This window comes from Rhea pennata, chromosome 1, assembly GCF_028389875.1.
Source record: "Rhea pennata isolate bPtePen1 chromosome 1, bPtePen1.pri, whole genome shotgun sequence".
NCBI classification, from domain to species: Eukaryota; Metazoa; Chordata; class Aves; order Rheiformes; family Rheidae; genus Rhea; species Rhea pennata.
The window spans coordinates 201,059,401-201,087,277 of NC_084663.1; the positions used below are offsets into that span (position 1 = coordinate 201,059,401).

At 37.2% G+C, this 27,877-nt stretch overlaps 1 protein-coding gene across 1 annotated transcript in view; it reads right to left on the reverse strand.

Annotated features, from left to right (window-relative positions):
• Nucleotides 1–10,397: 10,397 nt before the first annotated feature.
• The window catches only part of DYNC2H1 (dynein cytoplasmic 2 heavy chain 1), a 167,775-nt gene continuing 150,295 nt past the window's right edge, over nucleotides 10,398–27,877 (reverse strand). The window contains exons 86-89 of the mRNA XM_062567281.1: nucleotides 22,620–22,729; nucleotides 22,208–22,289; nucleotides 15,378–15,494; nucleotides 10,398–10,855 (exon numbers count right to left, since the gene is read on the reverse strand). Of these exons, the coding sequence (XP_062423265.1) occupies nucleotides 10,697–10,855; nucleotides 15,378–15,494; nucleotides 22,208–22,289; nucleotides 22,620–22,729 (468 nt within the window). The 3' untranslated portion in view covers nucleotides 10,398–10,696. The remainder of the gene's footprint in view (nucleotides 10,856–15,377; nucleotides 15,495–22,207; nucleotides 22,290–22,619; nucleotides 22,730–27,877) is intronic.

Below are 27,877 nucleotides of genomic sequence, written 5' to 3' on the forward strand. Positions count from 1 at the left end.
CGTAACAATGAATGAAACTCCTTTTTGAATGAACATAGGCTAGGTAATCCAATGTATAGCACTATGTTCAAAGTGTTGAACAACAAGCATTCCTGGATAGATGAAAATCAGGTATGCTCTTGCAAGGGACATTTTGTGCTTTCTAGAATAACACAGAGCTCCTAGCTTATTCCCAGACAGTCCACTGACTGAAGGAGAGTGCCAAATCTAAATTTGCAAGAGTTAAACAGTAAGATTTGCCCAATCATGCCCAAGGGTGAGTCGACAGGAGCTATTAGCAACAAAGAAGAGTAAATGGGCTTGATCCACACTCAGGCTCAAATACTGAATTAATTGGACACTCTCCTGTGCCAGCTCAGAGACTGCAAATTTGCCTGGGATGGAGATGCATGACAGGGCAATTCTCCTTCCAAGCCTGACAATACAATTTCTTTCTGTGGACAACTCCCAGGACCTAGAAAGAGCTTCTCTTAGCTCTTAATGCTGCTGCTTGGGGTGTGATTGCCAAGGCAGTGGCTCTCTGGCACCTCCCTTGTGTTCCCAGGAGCAGCAACCATCTGTCACACCCCTGACTCAGCCCAGGATTAACAGCAGCCTGTTCTTCTCTGTGGCTACTACCCCAAACAGAGCTTTTACTCATAGAGCCCCTTTTGTTTAACACAAGTACTTTTAAAAGGACTCCATAAGAACAAATTTAAGTTTTTCCTTTGAATATGAGTTCTGCTCATAGCAAGGCAGAGAGAGAGAAATAGAAAAGAAGACAGGAAGGAAAGCAAGCAGGTCCAAACAGGGACCTTCACTCACTCCACTCACCATGAAATTTAAGGACAAGTGTAGCTCTCCTCAGTTCGCTCATGTGAGAAAGTGAAGCACTTGCGCGCGCTCTCACATACACTCACACTCTCTCACACTTTTTCTTTCTTTATTCTTAACACTTCCAGAGACTTCTGTCCTTGGTCAGTCATCTTTGCTGTAAGTTTCTTTCCTCTAAATTGTAACTGTCTAATCTTCCAAATGTGAGGGGACACCTTTGTCAGAGGAATTCCTGGGGATATAGACCCTATTAGATTAAATTGAAAGTGCTCGATGAATGAAGGACTGACTAAAGACATGATTCTTTGTTCATAGTAGAAATCTTGTTTTACCAGCAACTATTTTAAAGGAATCCTGTAATAAAATATGTATTCTTGGATATTTGTGTTCCTGTACTTACTTCTGTCAAGTAAGACTCTTAATTTATGAGTATTGTGATCTCTCTGTGTGTGTCTCATCGGGAATTTAGGGTTCCAAACCCTAAAACCAGGATCTGATTTCTGTTTTCAAGACACAGTGTTCCTGACACTAAAAATAGCTCTTAAATAGCTCTTCTTTGTTTTAAGGTCTTTCATAGATCATAGAATCACCGAATTGCTGAATTTGGGAGGCACGTCTGGAGATTGTCTTGTCCAACATCCCTCCTCAAAGCAGGTTCCTCAGGTTTGTGTCTAGGTGGATTTTGAATATTTCCAAGGAGGGCCAATCCACAATCTGAGTAATTTGTATCAGAGTTCAATCACTCTCACAGGGGAAAAGTGTTCACTTGTGTTCAGATGGAATTTCTCGTTTGAGATAGTGCCCATTGCCGCTTGTTCTTTCACTGATAAGCTGATAATAGCACTGATAATGCTAGAAAGAGTTCAGTTCCATACTCTCTACTGTTTAGTGCTTCCCACCAGGGATTTACACACAGTGATATGATCTCACCTAATCCTTTTCTTACCCAGCCTGAGCAGTCCCAGCTCTCTCAGTGTCTCTTGTATGACCGATGCTCCAATCCCTTAATCATCTCAGTAGTTCTTTACTGGATTTGTTCATATATCTCTTATATTGGGAAGCCCAGCACTGGACATAGCACTCCAGATATGGTCTCACCAGGGCTGAGTAGAGGAGAAGGATCACTTCTCACCACCTGCTGGTGATGTTGTACCCCATAATGCACCCCAGGATACCATTTGCCTTCCTTGCCACAAGGCATATTTCTCTTCCTTGTTGTTCTTTCTTCACAATAAAGAGAGTTAAGACCTACAGAAACAGCTGCAAACACATCAGACTGATCAGCCAGTGCCTTATGCATTTCAACAACCAAAGAATTTCTCAGGTGGCATTGAGAAATTCATTTTCACTTTTATTTCTAAAAAGAACTACATTGCAACTAACTATAAGTATTTTTAAGATATAGCTGCTTATTCAGCAGTGCTGATAAGAAAATTTCCCTGGGAACAGACTGTTGATGCAACGTTATATATCCTATAAATTGTCTTTACCTTCTCCCTCCAACATTTCTGACTAGCTGTGCCAGTCATTCACAAGGTTCTATGCCACACTTCCATCTAGTGGCATATGCTAATATGACATTACCCACCACAAAATTGCTCTTACCACTGGCATTTCTTAGCAATCTCAGAGAGAAATGAAACTGTATGAAACAACTTCTTATGTCTGGAAATAGTCCCATGCGGAATAGCTTGCAAAGAACTTACCTTGTGATAGGCAACGTGGCAAAGGCAAGCGTGGGACACAGGATGGTGCAGCCCATAGAAGAGGGGTTTACGCTGGGGTGCTCCCCAAGTGTTAAGGGATACTGGCTACATCACAGCCAGATTCAGTACACTTCGGGATTCTTGTAGCCCTCCAACGACCCCACAGTTGCCGAGCAAACCTATTCAGCAAAGGAGAAGTAACACCACAGACTCACACAATAAGCATCTAGGTACTGTGAAATTTTGCACTGAGTTATCTGTTGAACATCCTTACTGATATCTGTTGATATCTGCCCAACATCTGTACTGTTACATGTTGGCCATCCTGTTGACCATCCTGTTGGTATTCATGCTGTTACTGGCTGAGGCCATCTGTTCCGTGGTGTAACCGTGTTCTGGCATTGTTTGATCAGATAATGAACTAAGCTCAGGAAGGATAAAAGCAAGTAAGCCATGTACCTCTGTGTGGACTCAGACTCACCATCCACTGGTCTGTGGACTCAACAAGCCACTCATGAGCAGGGTTGATGCCAACTGCCAGGGAGAATCTTAATCATCTTGGTGCAGCTCGATCATGGTGAAAACAGAGAGGTGGCCCAGAAAGACAAGGAAAGTCAAGAATGGTTATTGTACTGTGTATCTGTGGCCCAACCATAGAGCTCTGATATGTGTATTCTATTTTCAATTCTGTCAAATTTTTTAATTCTTTACTATACTTCTTAGCTTTATTATACTTGTAGATTGTCTGGTGCTAACTGTTTAGTGTTGTCCAGTGTGTAGGATGGCTTAGCGCTAATAAATTCTCACATTTGACAAATGACGATCTCTTGATTTCAGTGCAACTAATCCCAGAATCTGAAAGAATCTCGGACACCCCTCTAGTGGCGTGTAATACCTTGCCATGACTGAGATAAGGTAGACAGCAGATGAATTTACCTATCATCTGGTATACTTCATAAGCATGATTACTACCTACTTTTCCCAAAGAGGAATAAAACTGATATAGGAAGATTCTTGTTTGCTGCTCTGAAGAGGTTATCCAAAAAATAAATGAATATAACAGCAGACATTAATATCTTAATATCTTTATTAAGACCTTCTCTAAGACTAAATAGCTGTTTATAATACCTATAAAGCTGTTCTAGAATCAGACAGTATGAAGCTTTCAGGATAATCTGTAGGTATTCTTTATGCATTACAAAATGTTCAAATAATAATAAAAACCTTCTTTCTACAAAGACCCTGGCAGGTAAAACTGTAAGCTGAGAACTATCCCTCAGGCAAACTGCAGTCCATGTGAACAAGACTTATTGTCATGAAGTTGTTCAATTAAATAATACAAATTTTATTCCTTGATTTTCACATTAGTGAAAAGTCTATCTGCACAGCTAACAGAGGCAGTGAACAAGCGCAGCAGCTTGCACAGCAGTTAGTGCAGCAGGGCGCAGGAAGGCACAAGAGGGCACCTTTTCTTCCCATCTTAGTAGTGGCAACTTCCTCAGACATGGTCATGACGTCGCAAAGAACATTTGCCTGTAGCTGTTGGAGCTGCTGCATCAGCTGTGTCAGAAGCTTCAATCCAGACAGACCCTCTGAGAGCAGATGCAGCTCTACAGGTCTCAGCTGCAGGGAGTGCTTGGAGCCCCTCCAGAAAGCCTGGGCTGACAGTCAGCTCTCCTGCAGAAGGTGTGCTGTTGTTGATGAGCTGTGTCACCAGGTAAAGGAGTTATGGGAGAAAAAGTCAGTAGGCTGTGTAGCATCTGAAAGAATGAGCAGGAGATAGGGCACTCATGAAGACCATATTGCTCCAGGAGTCCAAGTCCCTGCAGCAGAGGACTTGCTGGAGGGCTGTGCTAAGTGAAAGAGTACAAAAGTTCTACAGCACTGTAGAAGACTGGAAACTGGTCATGTCTTGTGGGAGGAGAAAGGCCCTTTTACTTCTCCTGAAGTGTTGCAGTTGAAGAACAGGTTTAGTACCCTCCAGGCTGACGTGGAGCTGGGCATGGCTTCAAGGGAAGCCACTGGGCAGGCAGATCCTGTGCCTTGTTGGAACACAGGAAGAAATGGCAAGTGATTGTTATGGGCGACTCCCTGCTGCAGGGGATGGAGACACCTATCTGCTGACCTGACCTCTTGTCTAGAGGTTTGATTCCTGGGCTCAAATACAAGATGTCATTGAAAGACTGCCGAGGCTTGTCCACATATCAGACTACTACCATCTACTGCTCTTTCATGTGAGTGTTAATGATACCAAGGGCAAATTGGAAATGATTAAACAGGATTTCAGAGCTCTCAGGATGGTGGTCAATGGTCTGGGAGCCCAGGTGATTTTCTTCTCAATCCTACCAGTGAGCAGGAAGGATGGGAGGAGAAGTAGACGAATTATCCAAATTAACAACTGGCTGCGCCACTGGTTTTGGCAACAGATTTTGACTTCTATGATCATGGGACCTTGCTTGAAGATCCACAACTGATGGGGGGAGATAGGATTCACCTCACTAAGCAGGACATGTGTGTCTTTCCCAAAAGGTTGGCCAGCCAGATAAAGAAGGCTTTTTACTAGGAAGGATGGGGGAAGTGACAAGTTATAGAGACAGGATAGTCAACAAAACACAGATCAAGTCAGGACACCTCTGGCAGATGCATGCAGCCAGGGATGTGCATATGGGACATGGCTATGAGGGATCCTCTTTTGCCTTCCCCCCTAGGAAAACTTGCATGCTCGATTACCTCTCTGAAATGCCTGTACACCAATACATGCAGCATGGGGAATCAACAGGAGGAACTAGAGATCTGTGTGTGGTCACATGGCCATGATCTCATTGTAGTTACAGAGACATGGTGGGATAGCTCCCATGACTGGAATGCTGCCAGGGATGGCTACGTGCTTTTTAGGAAAGACAGGCCAAGGAGGCGAGGTGGTGGAGTTGCTCTTTATGTGAGAGAGCAACTGGAATGCATCGAGCTCTGCCTAGGGGTGGAGGAGGAGGAGGCAGTTGAGAGCTTATGGGTAAAGATCAAAGGGCAGGCTAACATGGGGGACACTGTTGTGGGTGTCTACTACAGGCCACCTGACCAGGAAGAGAAAGCTGATGAGGCCTTTAAGACAGCTGGAGGTAGCCTCACGATCACAGGCCCTGGTTCTCATGGGGGACTTCAACCACCCTGACATCTGCTGGAGGGACTACACAGCAAGGCACAAGCAGTCCAGGAGGCTCCTGCAGAGCACTGATGATAACTTTTTGATGCATGAGGTGGAGAAGCCAATGAGGAGAGGTGTGCTGTTGGAACCAACAAAGAAAGACTGGTTGGAGATGTGAAGGTTGGGGGCAGTTTGGCTGCAGTGACCATGAGGTGGGGGAGTTCAGAATCCTGCGAGGAGGAAGAAAGGCAATAAGTAGGATCACAACCCTGGACACCTGGATAGCAGACTTGGGCCTCTTCAGGGAACTACTTGGAGGAATCCTACAGGGTAGGGCCCGAGAAGAAAGGGGAGTCCGTGAGCTGGCTAGTATTCAAACATCACTCCCTCCAAGCTCAAGAGCGGTGCATCCCAAGGAGAAAGAAGTCCAGCAAAGGGGGCAGGAGACCTGCATGGATGAGCAAGGAGCTCCTGGCAAAACTCAAACAGAAGAAAGTACACAGAATGTGGAAGAGGGGACAGGTCACTTGGGAGAATTATAGGAATGCACTCAGAGTATGTAGAGATGCAGCGAGGAAGGCTAAGGCCCAGCTGGAATTGAGTCTGGCAAGGGATGTCAAGGACAACAAGAAGGGGTTCTTCAAATACATCAGCAGCAAGAGGAAGACTAGGGAAAACGTGGGCCTACTGCTGAATGGGGTGGGGGCCCTGGTGACAAAGGATACAGAGAAGGCAGAGTTACTGAATGCCTTTTTTACTTCAGTCTACTGCTATGGCCAGCCCTCAGGAATCCCGGAGCCTGGAAACAAGAAAGTCTGGAGAAAGGAAGACTTTCGCTTGGTCAAGGAGTATCAGGTTAGAGATCATTTAGGCAAACCTGACACCCACAAATCCATGGGCCCGGATGGTATGCACCCACAGGTACTGAGCGACTGCTGGTGATGTCACCTGAACGCAGTCCTGTGCAACATAATCTAAGCGACCCTGCTTGAGCAGAAGGGTTAGACTAGATGATTTCCAGAGCTCCCTTCCCACTTCAACCATTCTGTGTGATTCTAGTATATCAAAGCGAGTGAAATCGAGACAAAAAAACCCTGTTCTGTTGCTTTCTAGGCATCTTATATACCAATCATGAGAATCAGAAATAAGAGATTTACATCTTTAGCAGAGGCATTCCTTGAAACACATCAGTTTATTGAGTTTTTCTGTAAGCAACCACTAAAGTACATTTTGTTATGAAATCCTTATAATAAGAACTATTTTTCACTAGAAAGCAAAACTGAAAACAAATAATGCTTTATAAAAAACACACTCCTGAGGAGATAAGAGGAGATAAATGGCAAAGGAATAAGAAAACAGCACTGCAGTTTCAGTGGCTGAAATGAAGAGGATATAGGAAGCTATGCTGAATTATGTAGCCTCACAAACACTAGTCCATGAGTTGAGGCAAAAGAACAAGCAGAGTTTCCAAGAAAGTTACTCCTGTGTGGAGAACTCAGGCACACTCATGATGTTGTATAGCTTTATAGGAAAAAAAAGCTTAAGGACTCGTACAGCATCAGTTTACATTCATCAGCTATGACTCATTTTTTATTTGCTTCCTTAGATTCTTCTCTAGTTTCTCATTCACATCTTTTGCTTTCAAAAGATTAAAAATGTATTTGTAAAACTTCTGAAACGATTTGGTCAAAAATATAAAATTTTCTTACTCTAATCAAGGCTGCACATTTTCAATGCAGTAACTATTATTATATATAAGTAAATCTATTTTTGTGAATGAAAGACAGTGTATTATATAATGATTCATATGCAAAGCTGTCAAGTATGGATTTTTTCCACTTTCATTTCTAGCAACTGTATATGTATACAGTTTTAGAAAAAAATACTGCTCTTCTAAGCAGTGTTCTCTAAAAGCTGGAATAAAGAAATGAGGCCAAAAACTAATATTGTGGATCAGTTCTGTTTGTACTTAGGATTATCCTAATTTAACCTTCCACAATAACTTTTGGAATTTTATGAAATTCTAAATCTGTTCTGGAAAAATTCTTAAATCAATACAAGGTGCAGGATTTCACCTTATCAGTATAACAATTTGATATATTCTACTGTAACCATAAGTCACTTCATTGATAAAGTAGTATACATGCCTTTAGCCATGTAATCTACTCATATGACTTTTTCTGTTTTGAAACTTTTTAACTGTGAATTCAGGAGTTGAGACTTACAGGTTGTAAAAAGACTGACAAAAAGAGCAAACATTTGTCTTCTGTTGTGAACAACAGAGCACTTAAAACAACTAAAATGTGCTTCTTGTTTCTGAAAGCCAGGTTAGCTCAAATAACAACAAAAAAAAAAAGCCTGCAGTGGGTTTGACTCTTCAACAAACATATTATTTTTTCTGGGAACATAGTGACCTCTGTGACAGAAGACTTGCTTTTAACTTGCTAGATGTACCAAGGAGCACGTCTTCTGACAGATAACAGCACTAATAAATATTTGACTGCTAGAAAGCATTAAAGGAAGAAGCTGTTTCTTTTAAACATAAGAGAAATGTATTTGTAAAAAAATATCAGTTAATTTACAGAATCACAGAACTGGTAAGGTTGGAAGGGACCTCTGGAGATCATCTAGTCCAGCCTCCCTGCTCAACCAAGGTCACCTAGAGCATGTTAGACAGGGTTGCATCCAGGCGGGCCCTGAATACCTCCAGAGAAGGAGACTCCACAGCCTCTCTGGGCAACCTGCTCCAGTGCTCCATCACTCTCACAGGGAAGAAATTCACCCTCACGGTCAGGCAGAACTTCCTGTGCTTCAGTTTCTGCCCACTGCCTCATGGCCTGTCACTTGGGACAACTGAAAAGAGTTTGTCCCCATCCCCTTGACACCCTCCCTTCAGGTACTTATACACACCGATAAGATCCCCCCTCAGTCTTCTCTTCCCCAGGCTGAAGAGGCCCAGCTCTCATAGCCATTCCTCAGAGGGCAGATGCTCCAGCCCTCTGATCATCCTCATAGCCCTACGCTGGACTCTCTCCACTAGCTCCATGTCTCTCTTGTCCTGGGGAGCCCAGAACTGGACAGAGGACTTGAGATGAGGCCTCACCAGGGCTGAGTAGAGGGGCAGGATCACCTCCCTCCACCTGCTGGCAACACTCTTCCTAATGCAGCCCAGGAGACCATTGGCCTTCTTGGCCACAAGGGCACATTGCTGGCTCATGGTCAACTTGTCATCCACCAGCATTCCTAGGTCCTTCTCTGCAGAGCTGCTTCTCAGCAGGTCAGCATCTAGCCTGTACTTGTGCATGGGGTTATTCCTCCCTAGGTGCAGGACCCTGCACTTGCATATGTTGAACTTCACAAGGTTCCTCTCTGCCTGAATTCTCCAGGTCTTTCTGAATGGCAGCATGGCCTTCTGAAGTATCAGTCACTCCTTCCAGTTGTATTGTCAGCAAATTTGCTGAGGAGGCACTCTGTCCCTTCATCCAGGTCGCTGATGAAAAAGCTGAACCAGACTTGACCCAGTACTGACCCCTGGGGAACACCACTACCTAAAAGCCTCCATTTAGATCGTGCTGCTGATGACAACCCTTTGAGCTCTGCCTTTCAGCCAGTTCTCAAGCCACCTCACTGTCCACTCATCTAACTCACACTTTCTGAGCTTACCTATAAGGATGTGATGGGAGATAGTGTCGAAAACCATGTCAAGGTAGACAACATCCACTGCTCTTCCCTCATCTATCCAGCTAGTCATTCCTTCGGAGAAGGCTATCAGATTGCTTAAACACAATTTCCCATTGGTGAATTCATGCTGACTACTCCTGATCACCTTCTTTTCCTCCATATGCATAGAGATGACATCTACAATGAGCTGCTCCATCACCTTTCCAGGTACAGAAGTGAGGGTGAATGGCCAGTAATTTCTGGGTTCTCCTTCTTGCCCTTTTTGAAGACTGGAGTGACACTGGCTTTCTTCCAGTCCTCAGGCACCTCTGCAGTTCTTCACGATCTTTCAAAGACAGACAGTAGCCTAGCAATAACATCTGTCAGCTCCCCTAGCACCTGTGCGTGCATCCTATCAGGGCCCATCGATTTGTGGATGTCAAGTTTGCCTAAATGATCTCTAACCCAGTCCTCTTCAACCAAGCGAAAGTCTTCCTTTTCCAGACCTTCTCTCTTGTCTCCAGGGTCTAGGATTCCTGATGGCTGCCCTTAGCAGTGAAGACTGAAGCAAAGAAGGCATCCAGTAACTCCGCTTTCTCTGTATCCTTTGTCACCAGGGCACCCACCCCATTCAGGAGCAGGCCCACATTTCCCCTAGTCTTCCTTTTGCTGCTGGTCATATGAATATTGATAAAGAAAACGCAGTTTAAAACTATAATTTGGAATGCATTCAAATTTGTGCTTTAATGTGCAAATTCTTATTGGAATCTAGTCTGAGTTATAAAATGTTGGGTTCAGTAACTTTTAGGTAAGAACCATAATGGCAGTCTCTTTGAATTATTAACCCACATGAAGTTTATGAACCTCCTAGCATGTACTACCAATACAAAGAAATTAGAAAAAAACATCATTAAAACGAACTGAAACATTTATCCTGATTTTTATGTTCAGTAAAACATTAAATTTCAATTCCAAAAGGCAAATTTTATCATTTTCTTTTATTAAGTAACTGAGGCGTAAGAACAACAGTTTAAAAAGAATACTGAAAAAAAAAAGACTAAAGGAAACTTTCTGGATTTGCATTTATAGTCAATGTCTATTGATTTGCAGTGCACCGCAGTGCAGTCTAGAGAAATAACCCAAATTAACAGTTTGCTGAATTGCATGTTAACTTTTACTACATCACACAAAGATACAATGTAGTTCCAACTCAAGTACAATTAATTTTATATAGCTCAAAAAATAAAAATGGGAATGTATAAACTATTTCTTTAAAATCGCATAATAAGTAATGAGACAAAGGTTGTTTAAAAAGAAACAACTGATATGTTTAAATAATTCTTAACTTTAAGAGCTAATTTAACACAGCTGCAGCTTACTGATTTTTTAAAAATAAAGCAGCTCCACATTGAATCCACTGGTCTTGATTTCCTCCACATGGTACATCAATATTTGTCACCACATGGTCTCGCTCCACACTACTGTAGACTGGTAAAGATATGCATTCTTCTGGAGAATATGGACCATAAGCATCCTGTCAACAAACCATCATTTAGTTATCATTTAAAATGGCAGTAAAATAGGAGAAAAGAATGATCTCCAATGATATGGTATCCAAAGTTGGGTTCTGCTTTATAATTTAGACACTTGATAGACAGCAGAAAAATAATCTCTCTTGATCCAGACTACAAAGCAGAAGGATTACCAACAAAGCAGAGGATTTAGAGAAGTCTTTAGAATGCTACACAACTAAGCTTTCACATTTTCTATCCAGTTGGTTAAAAGGAAAACAGAAGACAATATGTAGCAGAGCACACTTCCTGATCCCACGAACTACATATCAAAATCTTCAAACAGCTGAAAACCAAATCATATTCCATAAAGTTCAGAGAACCAGAGACAAGGAGACTCTTGTACAATTCCTAGCCAGAAGAAGGCTTCCAGAGCAGCAGTGCTGTCCTTCGGGGTGCTGCTGACCCGGCATGCTAGAATCCTGGGGAGTTCATGGTCTCAGCAACCCCTGCTGGCTCACCTCCTCCATCCCTGCAGAATAACCCTGCTGCTCCTCATATAACACAGCCCCATTTGTGATTTGCATCTGACCTATTTGCAAGCAGGATATTTCATGGACTGCACTTTGACTACCTCCAGTATAGCATGCTGACATCAGAAATCTAAAGTAGGTAGAACGATGGGCCTTGCCACATCTATCTCAATTTGCCACTAAGGATTTTTTAACCTCTGTTTTCAGTAGAGTTAGTCTTACTTAAGTCTCTTTAATCCAAAGATTCATTCATACACATTAACTGGTGTTACTTAAAAATATTTAAATTAAAAAATTTAAATATTTTCTTGCTCTGTATGTAGCTAGAAACTGGAAGAAAATTTAACTTACTTAAAATGCACAGATAGTAATTTCTATATTGTGACATACAAGTGAACAGCATTGTACTCTGTAAGAATAAGAGCCATTAAATGGCTTCACTCCTTTGGGAAGGACCGCGTTTGGAATGATGGCTTTACTTCTCAATCTTTATCCTGATCAGCAAGAAATGTTGTACTCTCAGATGAATAAAAGTTCCACTTCCCTTTCCTTACAAAAGGAACAGCAAAATGTGTGTATCTTGAACATAATTTCCTCTTAGAGTTTTGCATAGGGCACTGCACCTACTATGCATGACTGTGGAACTGAGCTCAAAGATTTTTATGTCTTTTAGGCTTTTTACAGCATGTATCTGAGGTTTCAGTCTGTGATGCAATTATTTAGTGCAAGCGATTCATAGTTTTATTCAATTCTTATTCATTAAGCATGCTTTTCATCACACTCAAAAGCTCCTTTTCTGTCAATAAGCAAATGTTAAAAATTTTCAAGAAACAAGCAACAGGGCTTGGTCAGTAAGGAAGTGAAAGCACTGATCACTAAGGAAGTGAAATAAGATTAGTCTTTTTAACACAAATCACACCAAATTTGACTTAATGAAGCTTCATTATTAGAAAATAAGTAACTAAAAACAGGAAAAAGGAGACATGCAGACAACAACTGTTTCAAGTGCTTTGCCTTATTTTTTAAATGTTAAACCATTTCTGAAGAATTTTGTTGTTTTTGAAAATAACTTTCCGTATCTGTTGACCATCAGTAATCAATTCCTTACAGAAGCCCCGTGCACTGTAAGAATTAGATATAGTAATTTAATAACTAAAAGTTTGAAAAGAGAGCTTGAAAAGAGAACTAAGCTGTTTTCAGAAGGATTATATTCATCACATTTATTCCTTGGTTAACACTATCAAGGAAGACAAAATTATAGCCAATTTGAGAATAAAATGTGAATCACAGAATATTCTTTAACTTTTTGCCAAAACTGGGAGGCCAAAAGTTGCCCATCTTGTCTCTAAAGACCTTTTTTTTTAAAACCTTCTTGGGTTGAATTAGCTGTTGCTAATGTTTTTATTATTTGATGTTTTCAAGGAATTAAATTATTCAAGGGCTAAAAATATCCTACGAAAGTCTCTTTGAACTACAAACCTTTATGTCCTTGGCTTTCATACACTCAAAATTTTTTATTCATTTAGACTGTCTCACATGTAGTTCTATCCCCTTTAGCAACACTCTTTTACTCCCTGGGATCTATCAGTGAATTAAAACCGGAAAAAATCTTCACAATTTAATAGCTCAAAACATTCTATTTTGAGTATTTCAGTATTTAGAGCTTTTTTTAAGGTGGATATCTCAGAGAAATTCTGTAGACTGTATGTTTTTTTCAGAGACTTCACTTTATTATAGTCTGTTTCAAAATGACCTAAAAGTATTGCACCATATAGATTTTCAATCACTATAAATCATAAAAGATATTCATGGTGAGAAGAAAACATCCTCTCCCCCTCAAAAAAGTACTACTTCATACACTCTTCTCTTAAGGAGATGATAAAAAGATAAGATAACCAGAATGCACCAATTCTAGTTTGTTTTTCTAGTACACTGCTTGATTGTGGTCAACTTCTATAATTAAGCCTATATTAAAAAATCTTTAGAGCACAGAAAACCAGAATTGCTTTCTGTAGAGATACTTTGATACTTTAGAATCAAAAAATGCGGAAACTAAGAAGAAAATCTGGATGAATGCACTCAATTGACAAGCATAGGTTTCTGTTTTAAAAGAATTGTAACTTTTACTACACAAAGAAGATAGCAGCTGCTTTTCATTTCATATACAAAGTACATTGAAGGCAGTTTAACTCTCACTTGCATGTGTTTTCAGACAAATCTCTTTATTGGTGCGATATATAACATCTGGATCTTATCTCTGAAGTTTAAAAGAATATAGATTGTTATTCAGAAAAATACTTTAAGAATCTGTTAAATCTCTAATATAAATGCTTCTCAAAATAAAGACAGTTACTGCTAATTCTAGCCTCGAGTGTGCATGAGATAAACATTTGGTGTTACCATGTAAAACAGTGTATATTGTCATCCTCCTCCTCTCCTTACTGCATCTATATATAACGATGCCTGGAAATTATTTATTTCAAGTAGCACTTTTTCAGTAAATTAGGAATCTGTTTATTTTTCTTAAAAAAAAAATTATAAGCTATTAAAGAACTGAAAACTCTTTCACTTGTCTAATTTATAAATGATTTTGATTTTGTTTTTTTAATTTCCAATCTCTTCTGTTTTATCAAAGTTGGGAACAGTAGTACAGACACTTGCTTTTATTTAGCTGCTGTGCTCTCAATCTATTTCCACTAGTGGTGGAAATAACAATGAGAATTCAAAAAAAAAGTTGTTAGGATACAGTAGTGTGGTAGAAGCAGAACTCCTTGTATAACGCCTATTACAATATACCACATACTGTGTGCTTGAAAAATAATAAAGTATTATTATTGAAATGTCAACTACTTTGTCTTTAATATTCTTCTAATCAAACCTAACAGTCTTAAAAGTGAACTCAGTAGAGTTCTTTAAGTTGCTAAACAACAAACTCCTGCAGTTAATAATTTCATTTTTTTGATGAGAAAACGCCTACAGGATATGATAGAAAGTGACACTATCTTTCATTTCTTACATACTGCTGATTTTATTTACTGTCACAGAGAAGAGAAAGAAATGCATCCACCCCTATTTCTCATTTTCTGTATACACACTTGATTTTTGGTGTAGATGTGTTTAAATATTTTCTTTTAGATCTCTATGTGGGATTCTACTCAATTAACTTCATGTGTCTGAGTTAGTGGTTTAGGCTGTCTCTAGAGTCACATCCGGTCAGAGATTGATCCTAGCTACCTTATGATGGAGTGAACTTTTTGAGATGCCTATCTCTTACTGAGACTAAAGAAGAAGCTAAGACAAGTAATTCTTGCTGGCCATATATAACCTTTAGACAGCTAAATTGAATGAGAGGGACCCTACAGTAAGTTTTCCTTCTAGTTATCAGATTATACGAACTGGTAATGCTACACATACTTCAAGTTGCTATGCAACTTAATCCTTTATTAACAGAGATTGTTATTGTAATCAGAAAGTAGGGTCAGCAACAGTTCTTACTGTTTTGATTACTTATGCCACTTTCATCTAACACAGTTTAGCAAGCAGTGGTAGTTAGTATAAGTAGAGGTAAAGGTTTTTTTGCTTACAGATCACATCATATTCTTTGTATCTTTTTATTGCTGTAGCATTTTAATATAATGTATTTAAAATTTGAAGAAAATATATTCTATAAATGAACTTCCAAAGTCACATCTACATTTATTAAATACATTTTTTAAATGTTAGGTTCTTATTTTTAAAACGACAAAATAAAAAGGGATGATTGAAATAAACCCGTCTTAACCTGCACAATAATAAGTAAAAACATATTGACAAAGTGACAAAAAGTTCTTTGGGTTACATTAAAGATATAACTGCTTTTCCTCTTTTTTTTTCCCTGGGAATCTTTAAGGTGGCAATTTTTATTTTAAAGTGAGGGAAAAAAACAGCTCAGCAAGATCATATTGAAAATCTATTACACATAAAAAAGCAAATTATGGGTCTTGAAAGTTTAAGGCCTTTAATAATTTAATACCTGTGGAATCCAGGCCATGTAACAAGGGAGTACAGATGACACACTGGGAGAATCATGAAGATTTTCTGAAAGTCGGTTTCCATCAAAACTGCAGCCTTCTAGTTGTAAGCCACTGATCTGCCATGGAAATATAAAATATTCAAATATGCATTACAGTCTGAAATATCAGTAAAGACTACACTGTGCTTTAACTAATAATTATTCTTTTTACTGTGACCAAATGCTTAAATAACAGGAAACTAATTATTGTGATTGTATGTGAGAATAGGAAACGTAATTTAAAAGCAAGATCTGGACCATGCTTCGGCGTGAACTTCCTCTCGTTTGGATTCACATTCTTTGAAATGTCAGAGAAAAATACCTGTAAATGTCATAATTTATGAAACTGCAGTAGCCTGGCATTAGACTAATGGGAATATAATAGCAACTGCCAAGTACACAATTATTACAATATCAAGAAGAAGAAAAGAACAATTGCTGAAATAAGCTTGACTCCCTGCATAGATGTCTGAGCACAGCTTTCAAAGAATGGAATGTGCAATTACACATTTTCTGCAGAGATAAATAAAATGTGTTGAAATAATGTAAAGGAAAAATGTTATTTAACATAGTGTCAGATTTCTTAGTTAAAGTATTGCTTGGAAAAATTAAATTAATAGAAACTACAAATATTTATATAACTATGTAATGTTTTATGTATAAAATGTTTAAAATGCTTATTTTTAATAAGTGATAGTCAAATAAATAGTTTCAGCCTTTGAAGTGAAAAGTATTCTCCCATTTTTAACCTGAACTTAAGTCCTGAATAAATTAATGACAGAGATATCGACTTTGTATTTATTCCAAATGAACCTTCAACATCTGTTGATCTTTTTATTTTGCCACACTAAGGAATTTACAAATATGAAAAGAATACTGTTTTAATAGCCAGTGTGGCCTGCTAAAGTGAAAACTTTAATTTTACTACTAATAAAAGTTAACTCACTAATAACTTTATTGCAATTCTTCAAACAAAAGAATCTATAAATGGAGCAGATGTCTAACAAAAGCTACTTTTATCTAAAAATCACCTCTTACTCTATCTTATTAACACACTGAAATAAATATATAAAATTGAAGAAGGCTTTCACAAAATACAAAGACCATAAAGGAGGGCTAGAACTAGGAAATGTAACGCTACTGGAAATCTGAAGAACGACTGTGCAACCAAAATGAGAGACAAGAAATGGAGAAAGAATTCTAGTTGATTTTCAATTGCCAGTATGATTCTCTTCTTTCTCCTGCCAACTTTTTCTGATCTTTCCTCTGAATCTCCCCATTCAGGTCTGTTGCTTTGAAAGCACAGTGCTAACATTTGATATTTTGTTTTATTTCTACCCTTTTAAAATCCCGAACCTCTCCAAACAGAGAGGTTGGAAGAAGCTGGCTTTACCTAGGAAAAAATCAATTTAGGTGATGACAGTCTCATGATAGTCAATAAACTTTGGCTTTCCAGTGCCATTTCTTGTCTTGCAACGACAAAGAATATGAAGGAAAATAACATAAAAGACACAAAAGGAACAAAGTCTTACAAATGATCATAATGAGGCCTTACCACAGACTCCTTCCTACTGACTCCTATTGTTAACACCAACACTTAAGGCCTCACAGATTATACTTCATTCCACTACACTTCTGATTGACTGTTTTCAAAGCTTTTATTTATTCCTATCATGAAATTACTAAACAGACTCCTGTATGTTTTTCTTTCTGCTCACAATCTGCAGGGAGTTTAGTTTGTTAAATCCATGAGTGTGGCAAAGTGACTGAGGGGAGGTAGATGTGATGAAGTAGTTTTGAAATTTATTGTCAGGGTGTACAAACGATTGGCAAGCCTCTAAAAAAGTTTCTGTAAAGTGGGTCAGCTACTAAGAAATCTCTATTGCACACACATTTCTTCTTTTGATATTGGCAGTTTCTTTGACATTGTAGTTATGTAAAATAACATCATTTGTTCTTCCGGAAAACTTCAGCCAATCACAGGAACTCCTTTGAAGATGAAGACCAAAACTTTGACTTTGATTCAATATTAAAAGCCATTGAAAAAAAAAAACCCACTGGCACAATCTGTTTTCAGATACCATTTAGTTGAATACACTCATAGCTATGTTCTCATCTAAAATTCTATTCTGTGATAAATGGTGTTGAGAAATTACAATTGCTACAAAGGTTAATTTTCACAGAAACTACTATTAGGGTGCATACTATCTTTGTAACACAGTTTTGGGTAATGGATGGAGTTGACCATGATTTTTGAACTCTTAATTGTTACAAAGTAAAAGCACTTAATACTTTGTAAGTATTGGTACAAGTACTAATTTCAAACAAAACTATTGTTATATATTACAGCTCATGTTTCTTTAAAATACATTTGTAGAAAGTGCACTGGTACCATGAGCCCAAGCATCTCTGTTTCCATAACTTCCAATCCTCCACAATGAACTTTTCTTTATTATTTAATGGCATAATTTCCCATGAAATGTCATGAGCTACAGTAGACATCAGGAAGTCAAATTTTTACTACTTTTTTACTTCCCTAGGCCTCCATCATTAATTTCTTTATGTATGTTTAAGGAGGGAAGTTTACGGTATAAAAAGACATCTCTGGATACCTCATGTTAGTATTTTTGTCAATTGCTAAGAGCTTAAGTTCAAAATTAATGTTGATATTATGTATTTGAATATGACATACCTGCAATAATTTTTTTATTTTTCACTATTTTTGTTAAGCTCCACCCAAGCTCAAAGCATTTACTACCCAAAAAGTCTCTTACAATGTTTCTCTTTTTCTTTCTTTCTGTTGTGCAAAACTGAAAATAGGATTCTAAGTCAAAAGGAAAAAAATTACCTGTTTTTGTATGACAGAGGAATCAGTGCACATAGTAAATAGGAGAGAAATATTTGCATATCAATAATGTAATTATATAGTAATAGCTATACAATTTCAGTACCTTTTGTTAAAGTAATCCTGAGTATTGTTAAGGAAAGCATAATTTTATACAGATTGATTTGAAATCACTCATCACATTCTGTAAGGAAGGATCTAAGCTGGCTAATATTCAAGCATCACTTCCTCCAAGCTCAACAGCAGTGCATCCCTATGAGTACGAAGTGCAGCAAAAGGGGCAGGAGACCTGCATGGGTGAGCATGGCCAAATTCAAATAGAAGAAGAAAGTCCACAGACTGTGGAAGAGGGGACAGGCTACTTGGGAGAATTACAGGAATGCAGTCAGAGTATGTAGCGATGCGGCAAGGAAGGCTAAGGCCCAGCTGGAATTGAGTCTGGCAAGGGATGTCAAGGACAACAGGAAGGGCTTCTTCAAATACATCAGCAGCAAGAGGAGGACTAGCTAAATTATGCTCTCTGTAAAAAGCCATACATTTTTCCTAGTTGGAATTTCCCAAAGAAGCATTGCTGCTATTGGATTTTTTATACCTTTTTTTTTTTCTAGATAAAAGATCTGTGTATTAGGGGAGATCTTCTCATCAGCACTGGTACTTCTATACAATGATGGTATCATCTTTAATAAAGTAGACAAATCATGATCTTAATATACAGCAGTACATAAACTTCAAAAAAATGTACAAAATGTATAAAATCTTTAAATAACTCTTTGCTGAACCCCTGAAATCTCTTCTTTTAAACTTCCAAAATGTGACAGGGTTTAAAAAATCCATTTTAACTTGAGGCAATTGATCAAAATTACTATTTTAGGAGAGCAGTAACTGCAGGCTTTCCTGTCAGTGGAAAAAGACAGGTATCTCCTGAAAGTAGTTTAGCTCATCTGAGATCTGAATTGTCTCCAAAAAGAAGGTGCCTATCTTTATTGACAAAATGAGGCTGGTAAACTCAGAATTCTGATTTAGGCATCAAAAGTCATATGGAATACAGTAGGGCCCCAGCTACCTCACTACAGTATGCTTTTAGCCATTTATCTATTTTAGATATCCTTTCTTATCTGAAATTTTTCTTGATCCCCACTTTCCAAAATACAGCTTCTCATTCTGTAAGTGTAACCTGAATTCTTGACTACTGTAGATACAATATTAACTTTACTTGCATTGAGATTCATATTGCTCATGTGAACCAACCTTAACCTGCAATCTATAGGATCCTTATCCAACAAGAAATATTTTAGTGGATAATTTTTGCTCTATCACTGACAATTTTATACCTTAGTTACAGGGCAGGTTAAATGGATAAGATGCTTTGTATTTAGCTTTACTAATGCAAAAGTTTCTCCCCAGTTTTTCATGGCCACATTGACAAGGACTTACGGAAAAGAATCTAAATGTTCATCACAGCAAGAGGTTGCAAAGCCTTTCTGTACATCAAAGATTTGATGGACCAGTGAATATACTGGTGAATATGTACTGATGCAGATTCACTGAATTTTGCTCCTTACTGAGGAAAGAAAAATAGTCAGATGGACGTGACTGATGTTAGAGGATTCTTACTTTTTGCTTAAAGCAATCACTCTCCTAACTGCTTCAGCTATTCATGAGGCAGAGAATTTGCTCTTAAACAAAATTCTCTTTATTTTTGATTCTTCTTGGAACCTGACATTCAGGCTTGTAGAGCAATAGTGATCATATGTTCACCTTTTTGCCTACAAATGACAGCGACTGCTAACACTGTAACCTAATATTTCAAAAAAAATAATCATATGCATTTCCACATAATAAAGAATTACAGGCTCCAAAACATCTAAACAAGAATGTTGTTATAGAATTCTTTCTGCTAATTACCCTTTAATTCTGTAGTTTCTAAGCAGCTATTTCAATCTAGCAACAGTAAAATACTGTAATAATATTTAGCGCATGTAAAATACATTATTATTCACATGTGGAGTTCAGTCCAAAATCAACCACATTTTTTGCATTTTTTAGTATACATCTGAGTCTTAGGTAGTGGCTGCTACTCTTCTGAGGAAAACAAGGCTAAAAAAATCAAATCTGTTTTTATATCTTTCATAGCTTTGAGATTGGCTTCTGTAGAATGGGGTATCTACATTTTATTTATTCTGTTTATTTAGTTCTTATGAAAGGAATCAGATTGACAATATTGGAGACAAAAGCCTTCTATTTATCCACAGAACAGATGCACTGCAGGAATCACTTAGCTATAATGCACTTTTATTTAAAAATCTGCTTTTTGAGAAATTATCTCTCGACAGGTTTGCTTTATAAAAGCAGTTAAGAACTTTCTCCTAAAACAAGTTAATGTTAGAAAATATCTGAGATTACATAAAAACATCATTTTTTTGATAAAATTCTAATATTTTGCCAAGGTGGTAGCATGGTTTTGAAGAAGTCCAAGCTGCTAGGATTTGCAGCAATAAGATAGCCTGCTAGAATGAGTGGTCAGAGATATGAAACTCAATTTAGCTCACTGTTGTAGACTTAGAAGACTTGGCTGAACATGGAGCCTCAGAATGTATGATTTGAAGGCTCCCATATCTATCATAGGAGGCCATAAACTAAAAGTTCCTGGGTTGATTTATCTTCAAGTTCTAGACTCCCATCTGCATCTCATTAAATGAGGCAGGAAACCACCACTCTTATTTAAATATCAAGATTAAATAATTTTCTAAGTGAGAATTATTATCCACTTCCAACAGGAATTAATTCAACAAAGTTCAGACTGTATTCTATAAAGGTTGGATGTAACCTATAAAGGTTGGATGTAACCTATAAAGATTGGATGATCACAGTTACTTTTTCTGGCCTTACAATCTATTAATATTTTACAAACATGAAACTTGCATATATTCTGTATTAACAATTTTAAGTAGTGTCAGAAGCTGACCCAGAACCCTGTTATCTCCCACTGCCTTGCATCTGACTGCATTATCAGATTAGAGCCAGATGCTTTCTCTCTTGTAATCCTAGTAATCTCACGATTTTAGCTGCACATCAGCACATAGTCGAATGTGCCCTTCAAAATTCCTTTGTTTCTGAATGAATGCAGCTGTAAGTGCTGTACTCTGTGCTGAACACAGTACTTTCAGCAGTGCAATATTATCACGAGATCAACACACCCACTGGAAGATAGCAAACTTTCCTTGTGAATTCCGTACAAATTTGTATAAAATAGGTGCAAAGAGATTCAGTTAAACCAAAATGGCAGTGCCATCTGAAACGTTAAGAAGCTAAATTAAACCGTGGATTCATATCCACTTTGCAGTCTAGGGAATCAGTAGTGACTTTATGGCAGCTGGCAATAGTCCTAAGTGTCCATCAACAAATTGTTGGGTCTTAGTCATAAGAAAGGCTAGTCAGTTATAGTTGAGTTTAGTTTGGTTTATTTACTTCTTTAAAAGTCTCACACCAATGATTGGAATTGCTAATGTATAGCCTTGACATATAGTTTTATATATTTATTTCTTCATGTTATGCGCCACAATTATTTTAAATATTTTCTGGCAGCAGTTAGATACTAGCTAAGGGAAACAGCTTCCAGTTTTACCTGAAAGGCAGGCAAGGAGAATGGGACAAAAGCAATTTTAAATATGTACTGTAACTAGAGGAGAGTAAAAAAGTATCCCCTTTCTTCCTTCAGGCACTGTAGAACTGTGTAAACTGTTAACAAACCTTTATATCTCAGGTACACCATTGTATGTACAGCTCATTTTTCTGGAATGTTTATGGACAGATGGTTTGGACTATACTAATAAAACATACTAGTGAAATTCTATTATATCGGTCACAATCTTTCTTTTTCCTTTTTTATATATGCAACATATGGGAACTCAAGAAATGTAAAGGGAAATATTGTTATGCACAATACCTTAACTTGGAGTTTGCCTTCCTGTATGCGCCCTTTCCATGACGCTGTAAATCTAAGGCTGTCCACAGAACAGTTCATTACTCTGTAGCGGAAATATATATACATTTAATGTTAGGGACATACAACAACAGGAAATTGAAATACAAGCCTGAAAATAATGTATTTACGATCTATACAATATCACATTAAGTCTTACTTTGCAGGAAAATATAACATTTTGAATTTCACCTAAGTTTTTTAAAAAGTCAGGATTTAGAAAGTAAAATAACTATTCTATTTCAGTGCAAATAAAAAAAATGAGATGACTAATGACAGAAATTGACATAATTTGTTAGATCTGTATCCTGAAAATGAAGTAAATGTATTCACAAATAGGGAATAGTGGCACATGAGCAAGCCTAAATTTCCTCACCTTGCAGTCTCCTGGCGTAAGGCATTCAGAAAGGTTTCTGGATGAAACAGCTCTGAGAGGTCAAGGGTGTCTGACAGAAGTGTCTGTTTTTCTGCTTTTTCTACCCAGTTCTAAAACAGAACGACGGGAGAACAAGGAAGCCTGCAGTTATTGTCTGATTTTTCAACATTTTCAGTTGACGTGGATTCGTCAATTTTTGTGATTAATGATAAATGTTTGTTTAAATATACCGCAATCTCCAAGACAATATTAATTTCAATTATTTCAAAATGTCAGACAGAAAACTCACCCCATTTAACACTATGAGGAACATGAATAGTTTATTGTTGTGCAACATGACTCACCCATTCTAAAGAAACTAACTTCTATTCTGTTCTCTGTACAGTGCGGCTCACTTGTAAAATGAAATTTTTAGCAAGTTTCTAAGGTTCAGCTGAATCTCTATTCATCTTTACTAAAACAAGAGCTGCTTTACTGAGTTCAACAAATAATTTCTTTCAAATAAACTTTAAGATGATTTTTTTTTTATGTAAGCTGCATATTAAATTTAAGAACTATTTGATTTTCAACCTACAGAATGTATTTATTTTAAACGCATACCAAAAGCTTTTTGAAAATACCTGTTAGTATTAGGTCAACATTTTAATTTTTAGTATGTGAAGTTTCAAGAGATGTTTCGGACATTTCAGATGTATTAATCCAAGACATGAATTCACAGAATTTCTGACAATAGAAGTAACCTCCTTTATTTCTGATAGTACATGAAACTAAGAGTATATGTTTGGGAGTGAATAACTGGCCTCAATTATCCTTCCTGAGTGTGTTACCCGACCTAGGTCTTTCTCCTTTTACACGCAAATATGAAGCCTGAAGTAATGAAACCTGCAAAACTGTAACTCTTATAAGGCTGTTGGAACACAAGAGTGCATCCTTGATAAAGCAATAGAAAGTGTAAGAGTTACAAACCATTGTCATCAAAACTAAAGAAAAGTTGCCTTTTCTTCTTTTAGACCAGGTTGGACCTGGAAGTTCTAGTCTCATTTTAAATAGACTATGGAAGATTCTTTCTCCAATCCAGAAAATTTGGAGGAGGGAAGGGAACATCAGTAAAACCCGCTCATTATTTAAATGAAAATCTTTTATTCTAAATGGACTATATTCTCGATTTTCTTGGGCAGATACCTACCAGGTATCTTGCTGGAACAGTATTTTACTATACTCCTTGAATTGCTAACAGAGTCCATAAAATTGTCTCAACAGTGAGAAAATCATGCAAAATACATGTAAATTTCACTCAATGAATTTTAAATTTTTTATTTGTCAAATACAGCTCTGTAATATTTTTACCATACTCAAACATTTAATCAGTGACCTTTAAATCTGTCATATCACAAATTATGAGCCTTTAACCCAAATGATTAAGATTCAGTTAGATTTTTACTTTCTATTTTCATTAGCTAAATGTAAACAGTTAATTGCTCTTATCTGTATGATTCTTTTAATGACTTTATAATAACAATCAACAATAACAGTCCCTTTTATCGTATAGCAATAGCTATGCATTCAGGTTAGGACAGATTTTGTAAATTATTTTGAGTAATACAAGTAATTACAATCATTTCAATTTGCATTTAATACAATCATTTTATTTTTGTCATCAAATAAACTTTTAATTTAACTGTTAAAGAATGACACTGTCAGGAATATAGATGCTTATGTTCCCCCTAACTAAAAGACCAGTATGGCTGATATTAACTTCCGAACTCACATAATTAAGTACCACTAGGAAACTAACAGTAACAAAAACTTTCTTTACATCACAGAAGCAAGTTTGCAGTTACTACCTATACTGATCTACATAAAGCTGAAGACGTAACTCTTTCACATTGGTTTAATAAATAATTTAGATTTAAATGCAATAAAATGCATTTTACCACAGATGTATACATAATTTTCTTATGTTTATTATCCTTTTCCTCTCATATGACCATGGGACAGAAAGTTAGTGAAATGCTATGGTCTCAGCTGACAACTGTAGTCTATTAAATGCATCAGTTGTCACAAGTACATCCACAGTCACTGTCATAACTCTTAGAATAGAACAGGAGGCTTAAGATGAGCTGTGGAAAGACTGAAGTGATGTTTCTTGAAAAGGAGGAATCATTTAACAAATCAGCTATAGTATTTTCACTTCCCCTCTCCTACTCCATTTCAATAAAGATATACATTGACTTCATTTATCAAAATGATGCAAAGTTGTTTGATTTCTTATTGATCTTGGATGATAATGTAGCTTTTTCGTCTGAAGAACCTTCTTCCATCACCAGCTCAGAAGAAAATGTTGCCTTTCCTGCCAGGTTGGCCAAAATAATCCATTTGTCACTTGCTGACTGGATCATGGTAATTCAATGAATTTAAGGCTGAATGAAAAGACTACATCATGCCAAAGACAGTGTAAAACTTAGGTACTTCTTTCTCTGAGGCTCTGAACAACACCCATACTCTCCCTACTCCTCCCTGACCCCTATCCCTGCACAGTCTGTGTTAGTTCTGTTGCATTTCAGGATTTCATTTTCATCTCCAAAAGACTTAATAGTCAAGATCTAAATTATTAAAATAATTTTTCAGCCTCTGCTACAGCTGTGATTCACTGTGTTAGATATGGTAGTTTATAATATCCAGGAAAAGCATACGAAAGCTGAAATCAAAGCCTTACTGAACGATAGCATTTGTCTTGGAACAAAATTAAATGAAACCTGAGTTTAACTGTCTTGGAAACAATGTGTAACTTATTTTTAAAAATGTCTTTCCATTATACCAATAATGTGGTCTACAAGTCCAAAGGTCATACCCCCCAAAACATTTATATTATAAAATAAAAAAGCAATAATCTATACTGCACTCTTCTTTGTAACTGCTAAATTACCATAATTTTAGTATTTCCAGAATTCTTCTTAAAATGTTTAATTACAATGAAGCTAGAATTTTAAGTTTAAATAGTTCATGACAGATTAATTTAGCATATGATGATTTTAAATATAGTATCAAAACTTATCAGCAAATACCAAAGGAGCTTTGCAAAGCAATTCCTAGTAGAATATGTTAAAACTTTAATTAATGTGAGTTTCTTCTTGGTATAATAAAGGGATTTTATCTTTTACCAAAATAAATCTGTAAGTATGGTCTCAGGTGGTTCAGACAGTACGTTTTCATGTATCTTAACATCCAGGAAGCACCTCTTCCACTTTCAGGAAGAAGCTTTCCTTATCTACAATAACCTCAACGCAAACTAAGCATCTTATATTGAACAGTGGAAGGAAAAAAAAAGAAGCTGCTGGATTTTCGCATTATCATTTATACAACTTTAGGGTCACAGAACTCCCCCACAATCAATCAAGTACTTTCCTTCATCTGTTTTAACTCATTCCAAATGTATTTACTTTTACAGTTTTTTCACCTTGGTGTGGTTCGCGAAGAAATCTTTTATTGAAAATCATATAAATCACTATAGAAGTGATTTCATTTTTGTGCCTATACAGAAAACTGTATTCAGTATTATATGCACAGCCAAAAATCATACAGCACATTTCTGGTTTTGGATGGATTAAATGCTATTAGAAAAAAAATGAAGGACTTCAGATAAGTCCAACAGTAAACAATGGTAACGATGTTAAGTGAGTAACTATTCAGTTAACCAGAGTTTAGATTAAGCACAGGTTAATCAAGCAGTTATGTTGGAGTCCTATTTTCCTTTACAGTGCAGCAGCTGCTCCATACACATTTGCTTAAGCTGTGTTTTTTCATGGTAAATGCAAGCTGGAATACTTGTGTTTTAATGCAAGGAAATGAAATAGAGTGTATTTTCTGGCACTGAGCACAGAGGGTGCAACGTGTAGTTACCTAGCAGCAACTGGCATATAATGATTTGCTGTGTTGCGGTAATTTGTATGTGAAATCCTTGAGATACTGTAGTTAAACGAACATGTGAGTACTGCAGTACTTCACACATATGATAAGGTGTGTGTACTATCTTGTAATTGGTAAGTCATATAGGAATTAAATTTGGATACACATTTATTTTTCTTTAAAATATTTTTTCTAATTTCATTTTGTTATTTTAGACCATTTTGATCACAATTGTTCTGTGCTTTAAAGAAAATATTAACTCTTCACTTCAGTGTGATATGCCTCAGAAGCTCCATGTTTGTTCATAAAGTCTGGATACTAACATAATAGCACAGTGTTTAAGCTTATAAATTCTGAGTCCATTAGGATCAACATGCTAGCTAATAAAGTGCCAGAAGTAGAGCTGCAGTAAGGCACAGCTAATGGAAGCATTAGCACGAGCAAAAATGTGATCTCATTTCAGTTACTGTATTAGCTTATTCTTATCAAAACAGGAACTTAATTTTCTGTAAGTTGCTCTTTCCTACATTCAATAAGGATAGCAAAATGATGACTCAGCATTAGAACTGTATTAGAGAAGTTTTTCACTTTAAGTATCATACTAACAGGTTATAAATTAGCACATCATAAGTATCAGCTTTAAAACATTTCCTATATTACTGTTAAACAAAGAATCTAATTAGACAGTACTCCTTTGCTTTAGGCTTTCCACTCCTTTCTTCATCCTCAACTAGATATCACAGTTATTAAGTTCTAGACTGCATTTGCAATTGTGTGCGGTGTATGTGGGTAAAGATGGGTAAGAACAGGAACTACTCTGTGGTAGAACAAGGAATTAAAAGGTGTACAGAGCAACAGTGACAACTATTTAAAGAAATTTCAATGTCCTCCCCTCCTTGAAGAGATGATCGTACTTCTCACCTCCAGTGATAAGAAGCTGCAGGACAAGAAAGACAGCGGCACACTCGTTAATGGGTACCAGACAAGACTGCCTACCTAAATCCTAGAAGGAGTCAGGATTATGTCAGTCATAATTCCTTTGCTAAAGTCTGGAAGGGGGCAGTACTGAACTGTATGCTGGCATGGTGGTGCTGGGGTGCTGAAACAGGCATACAGAACACTCAATATACTAGGCACTACTAATCATCAAAATACTATTTGCATAAAATCAACAGCTTGTTAGTCCTGACTATTGTACCTTCCTAATGTACATGATGTCTATCCTGAACTGGATTAAGATGGCCACAAAAAGAAAATGTAACTCACCTCCTCTACCCATATACTAATATCTTACCTGGATATAATATGAAAACTCTCAAAAGCAACAATATGCAATACTAACAACCTGTTAA